This window comes from Curcuma longa, chromosome 10 (genome assembly GCF_044706935.1).
Source record: "Curcuma longa cultivar G26 ecotype Majalengka, Jawa Barat chromosome 10, ITB_CL_G26_1.1, whole genome shotgun sequence".
Classification (NCBI taxonomy): Eukaryota; Viridiplantae; Streptophyta; class Magnoliopsida; order Zingiberales; family Zingiberaceae; genus Curcuma; species Curcuma longa.
The window spans coordinates 6256955-6273168 of NC_133870.1; the positions used below are offsets into that span (position 1 = coordinate 6256955).

The 16214-nt window shown below is 37.3% G+C and overlaps 2 protein-coding genes across 2 annotated transcripts; both read right to left on the minus strand.

The window, feature by feature from the left end:
* Nucleotides 1-1680: 1680 nt before the first annotated feature.
* LOC141836134 (caffeoylshikimate esterase-like) lies at nt 1681-4675 on the minus strand. Its single transcript, XM_074723551.1, has 8 exons — nt 4436-4675; nt 3895-3924; nt 3375-3501; nt 3142-3288; nt 2930-3060; nt 2717-2854; nt 2478-2576; nt 1681-2031 (listed from the first exon to the last, which is right to left on the minus strand). The coding sequence occupies exons 1-8, from the start codon at nt 4568-4570 to the stop codon at nt 1810-1812; spliced, it is 1029 nt and encodes a 342-aa protein (XP_074579652.1). The 5' UTR covers nt 4571-4675; the 3' UTR covers nt 1681-1809.
* A 959-nt stretch (nt 4676-5634) lies between these two features.
* LOC141836629 (tRNA-splicing endonuclease subunit SEN54-like) lies at nt 5635-9847 on the minus strand. Its single transcript, XM_074724134.1, has 5 exons — nt 9602-9847; nt 9383-9517; nt 8351-8734; nt 7356-7498; nt 5635-6260 (listed from the first exon to the last, which is right to left on the minus strand). Exons 1-4 carry the CDS (start codon nt 9715-9717, stop codon nt 7360-7362), a joined length of 774 nt encoding a protein of 257 aa, XP_074580235.1. The 5' UTR covers nt 9718-9847; the 3' UTR covers nt 5635-6260; nt 7356-7359.
* Nucleotides 9848-16214: the final 6367 nt, after the last annotated feature.

Genomic DNA, 16214 nt, shown 5'->3' on the forward strand with positions numbered 1-16214 from the left:
ATGGACGTTGATCATTTATAAAATCGTCGGACTTCATTTCAATTAATGTCAAATGATTGCTCTTTTAATAATTTTATCTCAAAAATATTTTATTCTACGTTATTACAGCAATTATCGATAATTGTGATAACATATAAAAGTTATCGAATAATTATTATAATATATAGAATTAAAATTTAAAATTTATATCATATAAAAATTATTCAATAATTGTTATAATATATTGAAATTATCGAATAGCTAGTATGAATTTAAGATTTAAATTTAAGATTTATATCATATATAAACTATCCAATAGCTACAATATGTAATCTATCAAATAGTTGTTACAACTTAATTTATGATTTAAGATTTTTATTACATAAAAATTATTAAATAACTATGATAATGTGTAGAAGTTACTTAATAATTATTACAATGTATTTATGATAAATTTAAAATTTAAAATTTTTAAATAATATTATATTAAAATATTATTTATCAACTTAATCAAAATTATTTAAATTTCATCCTCTTAAATAAATTATAATAGTTACTCAATAACTTTTACACATTGTAATAACTATTCAATAATTATAATTGATTAGGTATAAATTTTAAATTCACTTTGGGCTGAATTAAATGATGTTTTCGAGATAAAGTAATTGATGTGATATCCATTTGATTTTAAAAAAAATGTTGATTGATGTTTTTCTTAATTAGATCCGCTTTTGATTTTTATCCGTCGGAAAATATGCACATAAACTTATTAATATAGAGGTTTTCTATACTGCGTGATGGGATTTACGTGATCCGTGCGTGACAGCCCTGACCCCTATCCACTCTCGTTGCCGTCGCCATGCTGCTCGGCCACCGGACCGAGCTCGATCGACGGCCCACTCGTCGGCGCACCGATCGACGCCGGATTCCGATCGGATTGTGATCGGAATCCGACCGAATTCGATCGAAAACTGTCGAACCCAGCACGCGGCCACTGTGGACCAAATCGTGATCGATTTTCAAATCGCCGAACCAAGCACGCAGCTAACGTTCCTTCCTCGGCCGATCTCCGAGCGCAATTTGGCCGGAAATCAGCCACGATTTGGTCCACAGTGGCCGCGTGCTGGGTTCGACGATTTCCGATCGAATTCGACCGGATTCCGACCACAATTCGCCGGAATCCAACGCCGATCGGCGCGCCGGCGAGTGGCGCGTCGACCGAGCCCAGTCCACGGCCGACGGTGGTCGGACGGTGAGACGGCAACGGCGGGACCAGCGGTGGGTCGAGCGCAGAGAACACTGTGCATTCCCACTTTTGGATGGCCAGATTTTCGCGATCACATGTGATGGACGGGCACGTAGGAAGCCGGCACGCAGCATAGCAAATCTATATATGTATATATATTAAATTTTAATAGTTACCCAAAACATTATCCAAACAAACACCAAATCTAACCATAGAATCAAGTGTAGATTAAGATGGAGTAAGACTGCTATTAGCTTGGTGCTACTACATAGGTTAGAGGAGGCGAGAACGAGTTAGAGGATATTGTAGGTCTGACCGAAATTAAAGACCTCTCGACGGTTTGAGTTGGGTTAGTCTATATTCCATTGTAAGTTACATGCATCCTCATTCCTAAGAGCCATCTAAGCTGGTCTGAAGAAAGATTATAAAGCAACCTAATGGTCTTATCAAGATCATTACACAAGCCGATCACTGTCACTGCATAACGTATTGAATAATTCAGAATTAACATTAATTAATGCTGGTGAATCATATGAATTACCTTCAGCATCCAACATTGTTTATTCTCTAGAATGAATCATTTTCTATGGAATTTTTTCGACGTGATTGTCCAGCCAAGCGATGATATCGCCAAGAACCTGATAAATAATCTCATCTGGCTCGCCCTCTAGAAGTGCATGATATGAATCCTTGTAAAGATGCAGTTTCTTGTCGCTGCTGCAAGCTTGCTCATACAGAGCCTTGCTAACCGAAGGATCGGTCACGATGTCGGCCTCGCCGTGAAGGATTAGTAATGGCAGAGATACCTGAGGAGAAACTTGATTGGTGTTACATTCAGATGTTACAAACGAGATCATACTCATCTTAAGCAAAAAAACTTTCATAGTCCATCTCTTGTTTCTTAGTTCCAACTGAGTTCATTTAATCAATAAAGTATGATGGATCATTTCACATCCTTGTAGAAATTTCCTTTCAGTACAAGGAGACATAATGATCACATTTAGAAGCTCCTATTGTACTATTAATGAGTGCACTGTCTTGGCAGATTAGATTCCAATAAATCTAGAATTCATATGGAATATCATGTCTATTAATTGCTATCACTTTGATGGATTTTCCTTTCCCCCTAAATTCACTACAAGAATTATCTAGGGATATTGTTATACAATTTTTCCAAGTCAATAATTAGATAAATAACATTTGCAATTCATATTTCGGAGAAATGCTAGATGGAGTATTAAAAAGGACTTACCTCATGTAATCGCTGCTCTATCTCCTGGGTTGTTCTCAGCATTTCCACTGCTGTTCTCAGGCGTGGATTTCCCTTATAAGCAATGGCATTATATTTGATCTGCAATCGAAAGACACTGTTTTATGTATCAATTATAAGTTATGTGGTTATGAGAAGAGGACAAATTAGACAAGGGAATAGAATCGACATGGGGATCAATAAGAGATGAATGAATAATCTGATCAAAGTTTCAGACTGACCTGCTGTAATTTCTTCGGATCTCTAAAAGCCATTTCTCCTAGATCCTTTTGAGGAACTAATTTCCTTTCTGGCAGAAGTTTAGCTATGCCAATGAGGAATTGCTTCACAGGCCATGGAGGAATAACATTATCTGCTATCTGATAATAAACACTTCATTTTAAGGAACACAAGTCGAACGATGAAAGTCCAAAAGATTCATGTCAAAGATTCACCTTGCACATTGGTGCTACTAAAATTGCACCATTCCAAGAATCTGGTTGTTTGAAATGCGCCTTGAGAACCACTGCTCCGCCCATTGATTCGCCAAACAGAAAGCTCGGAAGGCCATGGTACTCAGGCTTCTCTGCAATCCAAAATGAGCACAAACTTCCAATTTCAAAGGTGGCAAATTTCTAGTGGTAAAATAAATTTAAAGGTGACTCACCTTTGATTTTGGAAAAATGCTCGACGACATCATTTACAAGACTATCGAAGTTTGGTATATAGCCATGAAGCCCTTCTGAAAGACCAAATCCAGGGTAATCCATAGCAAAAACTCCAAAGCCACATGATGCTAGCTTCCTAGCAACACCTAAGTATTGCAACATGAAGACAATTAGAAGGCAAGTAAATCATCACTGGAAACAGGGAAGAGATAAATACAGACAGATAGCAAACCTTCAAAGAAAAAGGTACAGGTGTCTCCATAGCCGTGACAGAAACAAACAAGAGCCTTGATAGAAGAGTTTTCAGGAAGCCAACTTTTGGAGAAAATTTCTACGCCTCTAGAGTTCACCTCATATAACTGCATAAAAATGCTACTATGTTCAATCCCTAAAATAAGACTCAATGAACATGATCTCTAATTAATATCGAAAGTTTTAAAAGCTACCAAAAGTTCAGGTTTGACATGAAATCCAATCTACCGATGAGCAAGAGTGATAGAATACTAATATTGAGGGATAGTTTACTCTTTAAATGGAATTAGCTGAAGATGTAAAGATCTAGCAATCCATAGCAATAAGCATCAGCCAAAAAAAAAAAAAAAACAGATAAAGAAGGAAAGAGAAAAGGACAAGAGGATGAAAATTGAAGCAGAAGCAACTTTGCATTTCCAGGGTGAAAAATGACAAAGGTTTCAAATTACTGTAAATTTCCAGAATTCCATTTTCAAGCAAAAAATAATAAATGATCTCACCTCTTCTGTCTTTAATCCATCATACTGTGCCTGCAAGTAATGACACAAAGCAGTTATAAATAAACTTTCTTCATGAAGAACTGAACTGAATCATGAAATATTTGAAGAAAAACCATTCTAAATTGACTAGTTGTGAAGATTTACCCTCCATATTGCAACAAAATTTATTGCTACAGGGAAGGTACGGTATATGCAAAAATCTGTTTTCAAACGCATCAATTAAAAAGCATACGTTTTGATTCATTCGGATACGTGTCGAATTAAAAGAATAAAAAATGAATTCACTATAGAAAAAGCATTCCTCTTGGAACCATCCAGAGGCACCATCCGTCCAATCTATTGAAAGCCCAGTGCTTTCTCGCTCGAACAACTCAGAGAAACGACCCTTCACAATTAAATCATGTTACAATCGCATTTCATTCTTTTCAAAACCCAAAACCAACCCTAAAACCGATAGCTTGTCGTATATCACCGCCAAACAGGCGAGGAGGCAAAAGAAGATCTCCACTATCAGCTAACAAGTTCCCTATGCGAAAAGTACCATGAGGAGGCAATGGTCGATCCCGAGCTGGACGCCCTTGAAGGCTTCACGGATCCTCCGGCGGTCGCGCGCGTCGTTCAGCTTCGCCTTCGACACCATCCTCGCGAGCTCATCGTCCACGCCTTCCCACCTCATCCCTTCCCCCTATCTCTCTCTCTCTCTCTCTCTCTCTTCAATTTCCGATCCGAAACGAAGAAGAAATCGAGAAATCGCCCCGCGAATGCAACAGGCGAAGAAGGAGATGAGGCGGCGCGAAGGATGGGAAAAGAAAGGTTCGAAGAGTCTTCTATACGGAAAAGTAAACAAAGAGGACAGAAAGACCCACTGATGTACCTGCGAACCACACAAAGGAGTAGGTGGGGCCGGTCTCGCGAATCCGAGCGACATGATTTGAGTGCGGGAAATGACGTGCCATCTTTTTCCCCCGCGTGCGAGTAAAATAAATATTTACAAAAAAAAACATATTAATGCATACTGTGTTAATAGTAAGGACATTTAATTATAAATTAACTGGCAGGTACTGGAGTCAAGGTGGGGCCTACGGCGCGACCGTTCCCTTAATTTTTTTTTAATATAATATAGATATAGAGAAGGAGCCTTGGCACAACGATAAAGTACGAATTCAAATTTTAGAAATAGTCTCTTGCTAAAGGCCAGCGACAGATTCCGATCACATAAAGCTATCGGTTAGACTGTGGTATAATGCAATTTTCAACTGAATTTTTGAATCCATACGGATCTCGTCTATGATGGGAGCTAATTATGTACCGCAGCAACGGTTGTCTATATTTTTTAAAATATATAGATATATGGATATAGACACGCAATGGAATAATGAATAAGAGTATATTTTTTACCCTCTCAATATGAAATTTTTGATTCCATACCCTCTTAATTATTTGATGTCTACTTCTAGATTAACACCTAATTACTTTTTAATATTAATTGTTTTTTGCAGTCATGTTTCTCCCCATGTGCAACTTCCTAACAATATATTTTATAACAATAAAATAATTTAAAATTTTGAATTTTGGCACCAAACTGGTTGGTCATGTTCATGCGATCTGTTTGAATTTTCATTTGAGAAGTAGTTAAGGTTAAATTTTGCACTGAGGCCAACCCCATTAGAAATGTTCAATTCAACTTCTCCAATCTCACCTGCTTAGCATAACAAACTATTCTTCTTTGATCATCAAATTATAATATTACAAATGTAAAATGACAAATTTTCCGTCCTGTAATTCAAATAGTTTCACCACATAATTTGTTTACTAGTGCAAAAATGGATGAATGATTTCGAGATAACTTCTATCAGTTAGAGAGAAAAAATTTACTTGGACTCGGACCTCTATGCTTTTGGGTGCCTCCAACCCTTGCTTGAACTCAGTTCTTCATGATATTTCTTTTCGAAGAAGCCGTATGATGTCGCGTTGAAGTTGAGGGTGCAGAACGAAAGCGAGCCCAGAGTATAACATCCTTGCGGAACGAGATTTTCCAAAGTTTGTAGATATCTGATTTCAGATGTGGATTCACATCCTCCAGCTAGAATTAGTCAGGTCGCTCCTGCTGCTACCTGACCGCAACTATCGATAGAAACTAGCCAATAAACAACAGTTGCTTAACAGCTTAAGTTGCTGGATTCGTGAGGCAATTTTGCTTTTACCAGCTCAGCAGAAGCAATTACAGGATTCGCAGCTCAAGCTCTCACTTGAGCACCCAATGAGATTTGAGCTGATCCCAGTTTTCAGTTATCAATTGTGAGGAAGTCTCAATTCTATGAAGTCTGCACTTTAGGACATCTTAGCAATCAATGCTTAACTCGAACCTGAAGTTGGAATAATTATTAAACAAGTATTTCATGGAGAAAGAGTAGCATCTTATATTACAGTACCAGTACAAGAAAGCAAGAAATGTTTGAACCTCCACTATTATTATTTTCTGCTATCTTTCCTCCTAATCGACACAAAATAATAATTCTCTTATATTAATAAAAGTTTGAACTGTGAATACTCAACCAACATTCTATTCACAAATAAACTTGCAATGGCCTATATAACAAAATTCAGTTGCAAGGAAACTAGAACAAACCAATTCTTTAGGTCTGATTTTTCCTGCATATATTAAAGTTCAGTTCAGGGTCATATTTTTTTCACATAGAGTTAAGTTCCACCAACACTTTGAAAATACCCTTGTCATCTTAATCTAACTAAACTTAACTGAATGACAATCCATTGTAGCTAGGATGATTTGTGCCCATTAGCCCCACGGAAAGTACAGGTGCATTGGATAAATTGATTTCTTTCCAAACAGTTGCTTTTGGGATAAGTGGTTAGCCAATCGACTTTAATATACGATCATAGCAAGAAGTTTAGAATCTGAATTCTACTTCTGTGTTGAATATGAAACTTAGCAATAAATTGTGAAGGTGGACAAGAAGTGTGAAGCTCTTTGCATTTAAAACCATTACCCAAAAATACAGATGAGGCAGAATCTATTACCAGGGGATACTTTCTTCTCAAATGCTAGAAATCTAGAATGAGTGGTTCTCCAGTAAAATTATCATGGTTAAGAGTTTTTTCTTTAAGAAATACTACACATACTAACAGGTATGAGAACCATTGCAAGCTAGGCAAATAGCCAGCAATGCAATGCAAAAAGACCAGTGACCAAATTTTGGCAAATCTTGCACTAACTCACAATGGAAATGGAAGCATTCGTGGAAGCATCGAACAAAGATCCTTCTTTAAAATCCCCACCGGGCGTGGAATTTAGTCATATGATGATGTGATAGTACAATCTAAGATCTATTCTGATATGAACTTGAGAGTAGTACATATGGTAAAATTGTAATGTATAACTTTCCCTACATCCACTTAAACTATTCTTGTACACAAATATAGGAACTGTGAACAGAACCTACCTCATCATGGCAAGGTTGGAATTGATCCTTTCTCCATTGAAAAGAAGCTTGCCCGTCCATTGTCAACATAGCAATACTTTAACCGCAAACCATCACAACAGTCCTCCAGGTTTTCTATTTCTGATATTGAAGGTGGATTTCCTCTTGAAAATAGAAAAGGCAAAATAGAATCATGAATCATTTGAGGATAATGTTGAAAGAGACTTAATATACTGCATGCGGTGTATAACTAGAAATTGGAAAGTTATGTATGAAAAACTAAGAAAATGAACAAAAAATAGCAAACCAAATGATTGCTTCCTTCTTCGAGGATTCCAAACAAGAAGTATCCCAAATATCTACGACATTACAGGAAAATAGGCATTTAGTATGTACCACCTAACATCGTAAACACAATATCTTTTCAAATGTTTAAATATATTTGACTTGTATGATTAGGCCTTTGACCATGATTCATTGCTCAGTGGGCATAACAAACAGCATAGGTCACAAAAGGTGAACTTGAAGTCAAATATGAGTAAAGACAACAAAGTTTGCACGACTTAATTACAATAGCAATGAGTTAACTAGTTTTTGGAACAAGATTCAAACGCTAAATGAGAAGTCAAATTTGAAAATCTAACAAACCAATTGTCAAGGCACAATGATGCAATTCAGAAATGCATGTTCAAACTTCAAAGGGCAAAAGGGATTAATGTAAAGCAGCAAATAGTCAAGTTGGATGAACAAGAAAGTATATTATCTTGGATTAGTAAAAGAATATGTTGTTCATGCATAGATAGCCAATATAAAATTGTTTTCAGAAAATTATTAAACACTGCTTCAAGATTTTAGTATCTAGCAATTACTATATATTTGAATGAAGATAGCTAACTCTACAATTGGTGATACCATGATTTCTCAATGGAAAACAATCAAATATAGAATGGAAATTTGAAAGTATTGGATAGCTTATCAAATACGTACTGCAAGTAGATACATGTTATATTGGGTACCTTAATAAACACAGCAGGAAATCTGGATCACCAGGGGAAGATTTTCTGAACTTGCTATTAGGCATGTAAACATTATACAATGGCTTCAGCTTGTTGATTTGCATTCCTTCTAACAAGTCAGAAATCGAATCTAGGTCATCATAAGTTCCCTTGCTTTTACATGTCGAAGAATTGGAGCTACAAGAGATTTGATCATTCCTTGATGTCCAAGGGGTGTCGCATCGCTGAACTATGTATCCAAGGGATTTCAGATGCTTATATGCCTGAAAAGACTCCCATGAACACCCAAATTTAGCTCCAATGACCTTCTCATAAATATCTCCAACACTAAGTTTCTTATCATCAGGACTTGTGAGAATTAATGCCCCTTTTTCAGCCAAAAACCTATAAAAAACAAATAGCTCTGAGAGATAGATAAAGGTGTATTATTACAATAGAAAGAAACTAACTAATTTACTTGAAGAACAAATTGCTTTCAGTATGACAAAATGGATGCCTTTATTGCTAAAAGTTGAGAATCTAATGACTCAGGCAAAATAATAATCATGCAATTCAGATGAAGATCAGAGTAGTGAGACTGCGAAGGGCCAATAAATGGCATAGAATGATATCTAGCTTCTTCCATCTAAGTTTGCTAAGCCAGAAGAGATAGTACCATCTAAAAAATGAAATGCAGATAGATTAAATGGTAAATTTTCTAGGACAATATAAGCTCCTTTTTGAGATTAGTCTAAGAACTTTGAAAAAAGCGATTAAAGGTGAATGTAGAGATTTCATACCCCCCCCCCCCCCCCCCCCCCCAAAAAAAAAAAAATGTAACTTTATTATCTTTTCTAGTCAGGAAACTTTGCCTGACAGTGTAAATAAACCAAACAAAAAGGTTGATTACCACCAAGTCATAGACGATCAAAAAAAATCTCCAAATATAACGATCGACAGTAGTTGAAAAGCTGCTAAGAAACCATATATGATAAAGAAAATGAAATAGAAGAACATCCAAGAACAATAACCCAACCGAAAAAAGAGACTCACAATATTTCTTCAATGTGGCAATAGAGCTTGTTAGTTTTTGCCACTACTCCAGTGGTGGACCACAAGCTTCCCTTCTTTTCCACTATCTCCCCCATACCCATCTCTTCAACCCAACGAGCCTTGGATATTTCACTCCTTCAATCAAAAAAATGAAGCACAAGTCGGCTGTATTTCTTAATCGCATCAACAAACATTTTGCAAGGGTACAAGGAACTTTACCGGAATTGATGCTTAGCAGGTGAAGGCTTGCTGACGCTATTAGAAAGGAAAGGGTTTCGATGGTGCTCTTCGTCTTCATCGTCATCCTTTGCTCCCCATCCTCCTCCACCTGCCATTATCCTTCAGATAAATTAGGCGGCGCTCGCGAGCGGTGGCGGCGGCCGGTGCCGGAAACTCACGGAGGCGAACTCGCCGAGCTTCGGATGGAGGGAAGCACCGACCAGACGCGAGCGAAGGCGGTGGGGAGGTGGAACGCGGCGGCGGAGATGGAGACTCGAGGGTTTCTGTCGGGCAGCAGCGCGAGGAAGGCACTGCGTACGGTCAAGGGAAATCAAATAAATATTAAAACCAAAACAAATAAATCGAAAATTTTAAAAACGATAATTAAAATTTTTTCACCAAAATATTTTTTTATTTATTATATAGGTCATTTTGGTATTAATAATTCAGTATTTTTTAAAAAATAAATATTGAAAAAAATGTTTTTTTAATTTATTATTTACTTTAAAAGGAATTACTTAGTTTATGTGTGAAATTGGGGATGCAAACCATCTGGGCCAAATTTTTTTAACCAATTTATAAAATAGAGTTTTAATATACTGCGCGATGGATTTGTGTGCGCCCGTGAGTGACACGCGATCCATTGTCCATCACGATGATCGTGCGCTAGATCTGAACCATCCAAATGTGAGGAATACATAGTGTTCCGCCTAACCCATCGTCCCGTTCCTACTTGGACGCCGTCGGCCCTGATCTGATCGGAATCCGGCGGTCGACTGGCAGGCGACACCTTTCGGTTGGTCAGAACTTGGACTCCAGCCAAATTTTAGTCGGAATCAGGCCCGCAATCAGGCATGCGCCGCTACACCCCGGCCGACCGCGATTGAGCCGAATTTCGACCAAATCGCGATCGGAGCCCACCCGAGGAAGGACTAGCATGCGATGTCAGCCCATCCTCAGCCAAATTCCGATCGCGATTCGACCGAAATCCAGCCCGATCTCGGTCGGCAGTGGTGCGCGTGTGATTTGGTTGTTTCTGACCAAATTACGTCGGATTCTGACCACTATCCGGTCAGAATTCGACACCAGACGAAGCTCCGACAAGTGGCGCGTCGATCGCACTCGAGCCAATGGCTAGCTGTAGCTGAACGGTGCGGCGAGGCCAGAGGTGGGTTGGCGGTGTCGCTCATAGGCACGCACAAATCCATCGCACAGTATATCAAAATTCTTAGAAAATATTTAATTTATATTTAAAATTATCAAATTCGAATCGAACTCAAACATATTGCTCTACGACCGGTTAGACATATTGTGTTTGACTACGATATTGCTTTACAAACATTCGACTCGGTCAATCTCAAACTAACTCGACCCGAAGATCTCTCTCGACCACCTCTTCACCCTATAAAACCCCCCTCCCCCTCCCCTTCATTCTTCGAAGCCAACTAATTAACCATAAGAGGGATTAATTGACCCTAATCCTCCCTTAATCCATTTCCCCCTCACCATTAATTAATTTAATACATCGCTAATTACTAATGGCAGAGACCAAGATGGTTGTGGTTGCCTTCCTCCTCGTCGCCATGCTCGTGGCCTCGCCGGCGCCGGCCGCCGGAGCCCACTGCTTACGCGACTGCTACGCTCGCTGCGCCAACGGAAAGGACGGCGACACTTCCTGCCACGACATGTGCGTGCAAGCCTGCATCATCCCTGCCAGCATCTCCACCGACGGTAGCGTTGTCTTCGGCGGCGGCAACTGAAGCGAGCTCGCGGCGGCGGCGAGGAACGTCGCTTCTTCATTGATTCGATTGGGAATAAACTTGTATTAGTGGTCATTGGCTTTGCCATTAACTGCTCTTAACTGTCAACTGTCAATGCTGAGTGATATCGTTAAATACAAGTGATCATTATTTCGAAGGATTCTTTTGTGGTGCCGTCAAATTATTATTATTACTAATAAGCCCCACGATCATAGATTGTTACTTTTAAAATATGTAAAATGGTTCTATTTATTTTCATAATATATGCAACTATAATTATATTACATATTTTCAAGAATAATATAGATAAAATGTCAGCAATTAAAAACTTGGATTTGATTTTTTTTTATCAGGATGGAATTGTTGATGGAGGGTAAGGTTTCTTCTTGTGTAATCAAATTGAACCGAGCTGAACATTAAGAGGCTCGAGTTTGAGTTTGGTTCATTTTCCCTAAGCTTAAGCTCGATTCGAGTTCGATTTAAGTTTTAATTCTTAACTTCGAGTTTGACTCGTAATAAATATACATTCGTGAACTAATTAAATACTGTTAAGCTCGAGCTCGACTCAATAATATTTTCGAGTTCAAAATCAAACTCGAGCTCGTCTCATAAAACGAACTCAAATGATTTTTTTTCGAACTGAAATCCAAATAACTCGTGAGCGCGGTTTTACTTGTTTACACTCCTTTATTTACAAATTTGATGAAATTGATAATTTCAATGTTGTTACTAAATATTAAATTTGTATGTTGTTAGTAAATATTATTTTGATTAATATTGATATTGATAATTTATGTTGATATTATTTTGATTAGTGTTGATATTGATGATTAGTGTTGATTCTATTGAAATTGTAAATATTTACAAGTTTTTATAAATATCAAGGTATGCTTCGGAAATTAAATATCATCTTTAATTTAGCGACGAAAATTTTAAAATCATCGTTAAAATTAACGACCCTAAATCCTAAATTAAGGTCATAATAGAAGAGGATATTATCTTAATTTTATCGAGATTTGAACTATTGTCGACCTCGTAGGCTATCCTGACTCTTTAATCATAGATTATCAGGGGTATCAATTATGTTTTTTTTATTTTTATTTTTTTATATTAGATAGACAATCTCTTTCTCTCAATTAGTCTATCCAATAATTTGAAACATTTATTTTATATATTTATATTTAAAATAATTTTTAAAAATATTTATTCCTATTGAAATTTAAATTAACTTTAAAAGTTGAGTTTGGAAACAAAGAGGGTATTTTATCATATCTCTGTTTATATTCCCCAAGATTGAGAATCTTAACACTTATATATAGTTATGGATCAATCGTGTAAAATTACTAGAGGATAGATTTCACTTTTTACTAAATAAAAGAAGATTTTGACACTTAACTACTTAAGTCATGAATCAAACTTTGTGACCATCAGCATTCGATTAACATGCAAGATAATTACGTTTGTATTATTTAGAAAATGTGGTTAAAATCGAATGTTGAATGAGAAATTGGTGCGCTTTTAAATTTATTATTTTTCTTTTGTAAAAATGTAGAATTCATCATCCAACGGCTCCACACGGTCGGCCCCACGACCATCTATGAGAAGGTAAATCGAGAAACTGAGTCACGACGGAGAAGAGTATTGCTCGGAAATTGGGTCAAAATTAGAAATCTGTTTCATCGTACTAAGTCTGTTCCATTGTAACTAACTCAACTATGCCCCAAAAGCACTTTTGAATTTATTTGATTAATGAACAAGAGAAAAGATTGTTCACTTTCGAGTACTAATTAGATCGAAGACTAGGTACTTGAATTAATTTGTATTTAAAATTATCAAATTAAAATCGAACTCAAATTATTGTTGGCCGCACCAACCGACCTCACCAACCTCGTCAGTGCTCGGCCCGACCCATGAAATATTTAGTGCGGTTGCGCTACGAGAACTTTACAACCATTCGACTCGGTCAATCTCAAACTAACTAACCTGACCCGAAGATCTCTCTCGACCACATCTTCACCCTATAAAACCCCCCTCCCCCTCCCCTTAATTCGTCGAAGCCAACTAATTAACCATAAGAGGGATTAATTGATCCTAATCCTCGCTTAATCCATTTTCCCCTCATCATTAATTAATTTAATACATCGCTAATTACTAATGGCAGAGACCAAGATGGTTGTGGTTGCCTTCCTCCTCGTCGCCATGCTCGTGGCCTCGCCGGCGCCGGCCGCCGGAGCGCACTGCTTACGCGACTGCTACGCTCGCTGCGCCAACGGAAAGGACGGCGATACTTCCTGCCACGACATGTGCGTGCAAGCCTGCATCATCCCCGCCGGCATCTCCACCGACGGCAGCGTTGTCTTCGGCGACGCCAACTGAAGCGAGCTCGATCGCGGCGGCGGCGGCGGCGGCGGCGAGGAACATCATTTTATTTCTTCATTGATTCAATTGGGAATAAATTAACTTGTATTAGTGCTCATTGGCTTTGCCATTAACCGCTAACTGTAACTGTCAACTGTCAACTGTCTTGCTGAGTGATATCGTTAAATACAAGTGATCATTATTTTATTTAGAAGGATTCTTTTGTGGTTCCCTTGAATTATTATTATCATGGAGAAATTTGGATGCTCCTCGCCAAGTGCTCTTTCTTGCCTGTGAGTCCAAAGAATAGATTCTTATCCAAAATTAATACGTACTTACGGTCATCCTTCAACAAACAACAAAAAGAAATCATAATATCATTAATTGTTCTATTGTAGACGATCAAGTTACCGGTCAACAAACTGTCAACTCACACACCGTTGCTCTTGTTGACGAAGGAACATAAAAAGAAGCTGAACAAACAGATTAGTAGAGTGTCAGAGATTCTCGACAAATTATTTCGACGCTCAACTTAGTATAGGATGAAGAATAAAGAGATGTGTATGAGATTGTTGAAGTTGAGGAGAAAAGAAGAATATCCTTTTTCATACTTGCGGGAGGATTTATATATTTATAGGAAAGAATATTCATATCAATCTGGGAGCAGACCTCTGTTGGGACTGAGGGGATAAGTTTTGATGATTGTTGTTAGGTGGCCTCGGTATGCAGCATCCAGGGGACCAAGTTTGTCAATCTCATAATCGCCCCATGACTTGGCAGTGTTGATTATTTGTATCTTTTGACAGCAAGCACAGACACGAGAGGATCTAGGGAATCAGGTTTAAAAATTTCGTAACCGTTCTGATCCTTTGGCAGAGTTCACATGCTTGAGAGATCTTGGTAGCTTATAGGGTCGAGATGACCAATATGCCGAGAAAGATAGAGTGACCGAGACCGAGAGACCGAGATGGTTGAGGTCGGGATGACCGAGAGACTGAGATAGTCAATGTCAAAATGGTCGAGAGATCGAGGGACCGAGATGGTCGAGGTCAGCATGGTCGAGAGATCGAGATGATCGAGGTCGAGATGACCAAGGAAGAGACCGAGGGGCTGAGATGGTAAAGGGGTGCTAGTCCACCTAAAGGATGACTATTGACTTTCTGACTTGCCACATCGATCCGCTTCTTGGCCTTCGCTACTACGTAAGGTTCATCAGGATCCCCACATCAGTCATAATGAGCGTTGTTACTTGACGATCATCGATCGTCATTATTAACTACTCGTTTGATAACGACCTCCATGATCATCTCTTTCCGTAATGGCTAACGTTCTCTCTTTCTTCTTTCAGACCTGACCGGATCTGACCTGATTGGACTTTGGTCGGCCCGATTTATATGTCTCGAGCCCTCTTGAATTATCCTGACACTTTAAACACATATTATCAAGGGCATCAATTATGTTTTTTTTTTTATTTTTTTGATATTAGACTGATAATATTTCTCTTGATTACGTGGACCTGGACACTTAACGCATGAATCAAACTTTATGTAAATCGAGTCGTACAAAATCTAAAAGAATGATACGTTTAAATAATTTATTTCTTTTTATTATAAAAAGTCATCCACCACTTTCGGCACTTCAAATGTTCTTACTTTTCACCAAAAGATTTTATTTTATTTTTCCATCTTTTCAACTTGAAAGAACGCCACAAAGGTCGAGGCAGACATAGGAGATTTGAAGTGCTGTTTACTTTGGTGGACTAGCCACCATGTGTTATGATTTTATTTTATTTTAAATAAAATAGAAAATTTATTATTTTTTAATTAATATTAAGAGTAATGATATGTAATATGAAAAAATACAGTATGAAATCAACATGACACATTACATGCAATTGGACCTACTACATACAATGTATCATATGGATTTCATACTATATTTTTTTATGTTGTATATCATTTCTCTAATATTAATTATCTAATTTACATCATTTAATTCTGAGAATAATAAATTTTATTTCAATTATGAGAATAAATCGAAAAGTACTCGTAATAAATATTACCATTGCATCGCATAATTCTAAAAAGACCGAGATTAAACCCTTTGACTTTCAATTTTTTTCCTAAAAATATTTTTCCTCTCAGATTTTCCGTCTTCTCTTAATTTACCCTTTAACCGCCACAATCATAAAATTTATTAGAGTAAAAATATTACACGTTAATATTAATTAAAATGATTATAAAATGGTTAAAATGCTTCAAATTTAATTAAAATTATTTAAATATTGGTCAGGATTACTATAATTTAATTAAAACTATTCAACCTCTATAAAAATAACCCTAATACAGATTAAAATTATTAACAAGGATTAAAACCTCTTCAATATTAATTAAAATGGCTCTAATTCTAATAAAAAAAAATCGAAGAAATTTTGAATCGCTATCCGAACAAATTTAACTAACATTGATTTTTTAAAAAACTATTTAAGTAATTTT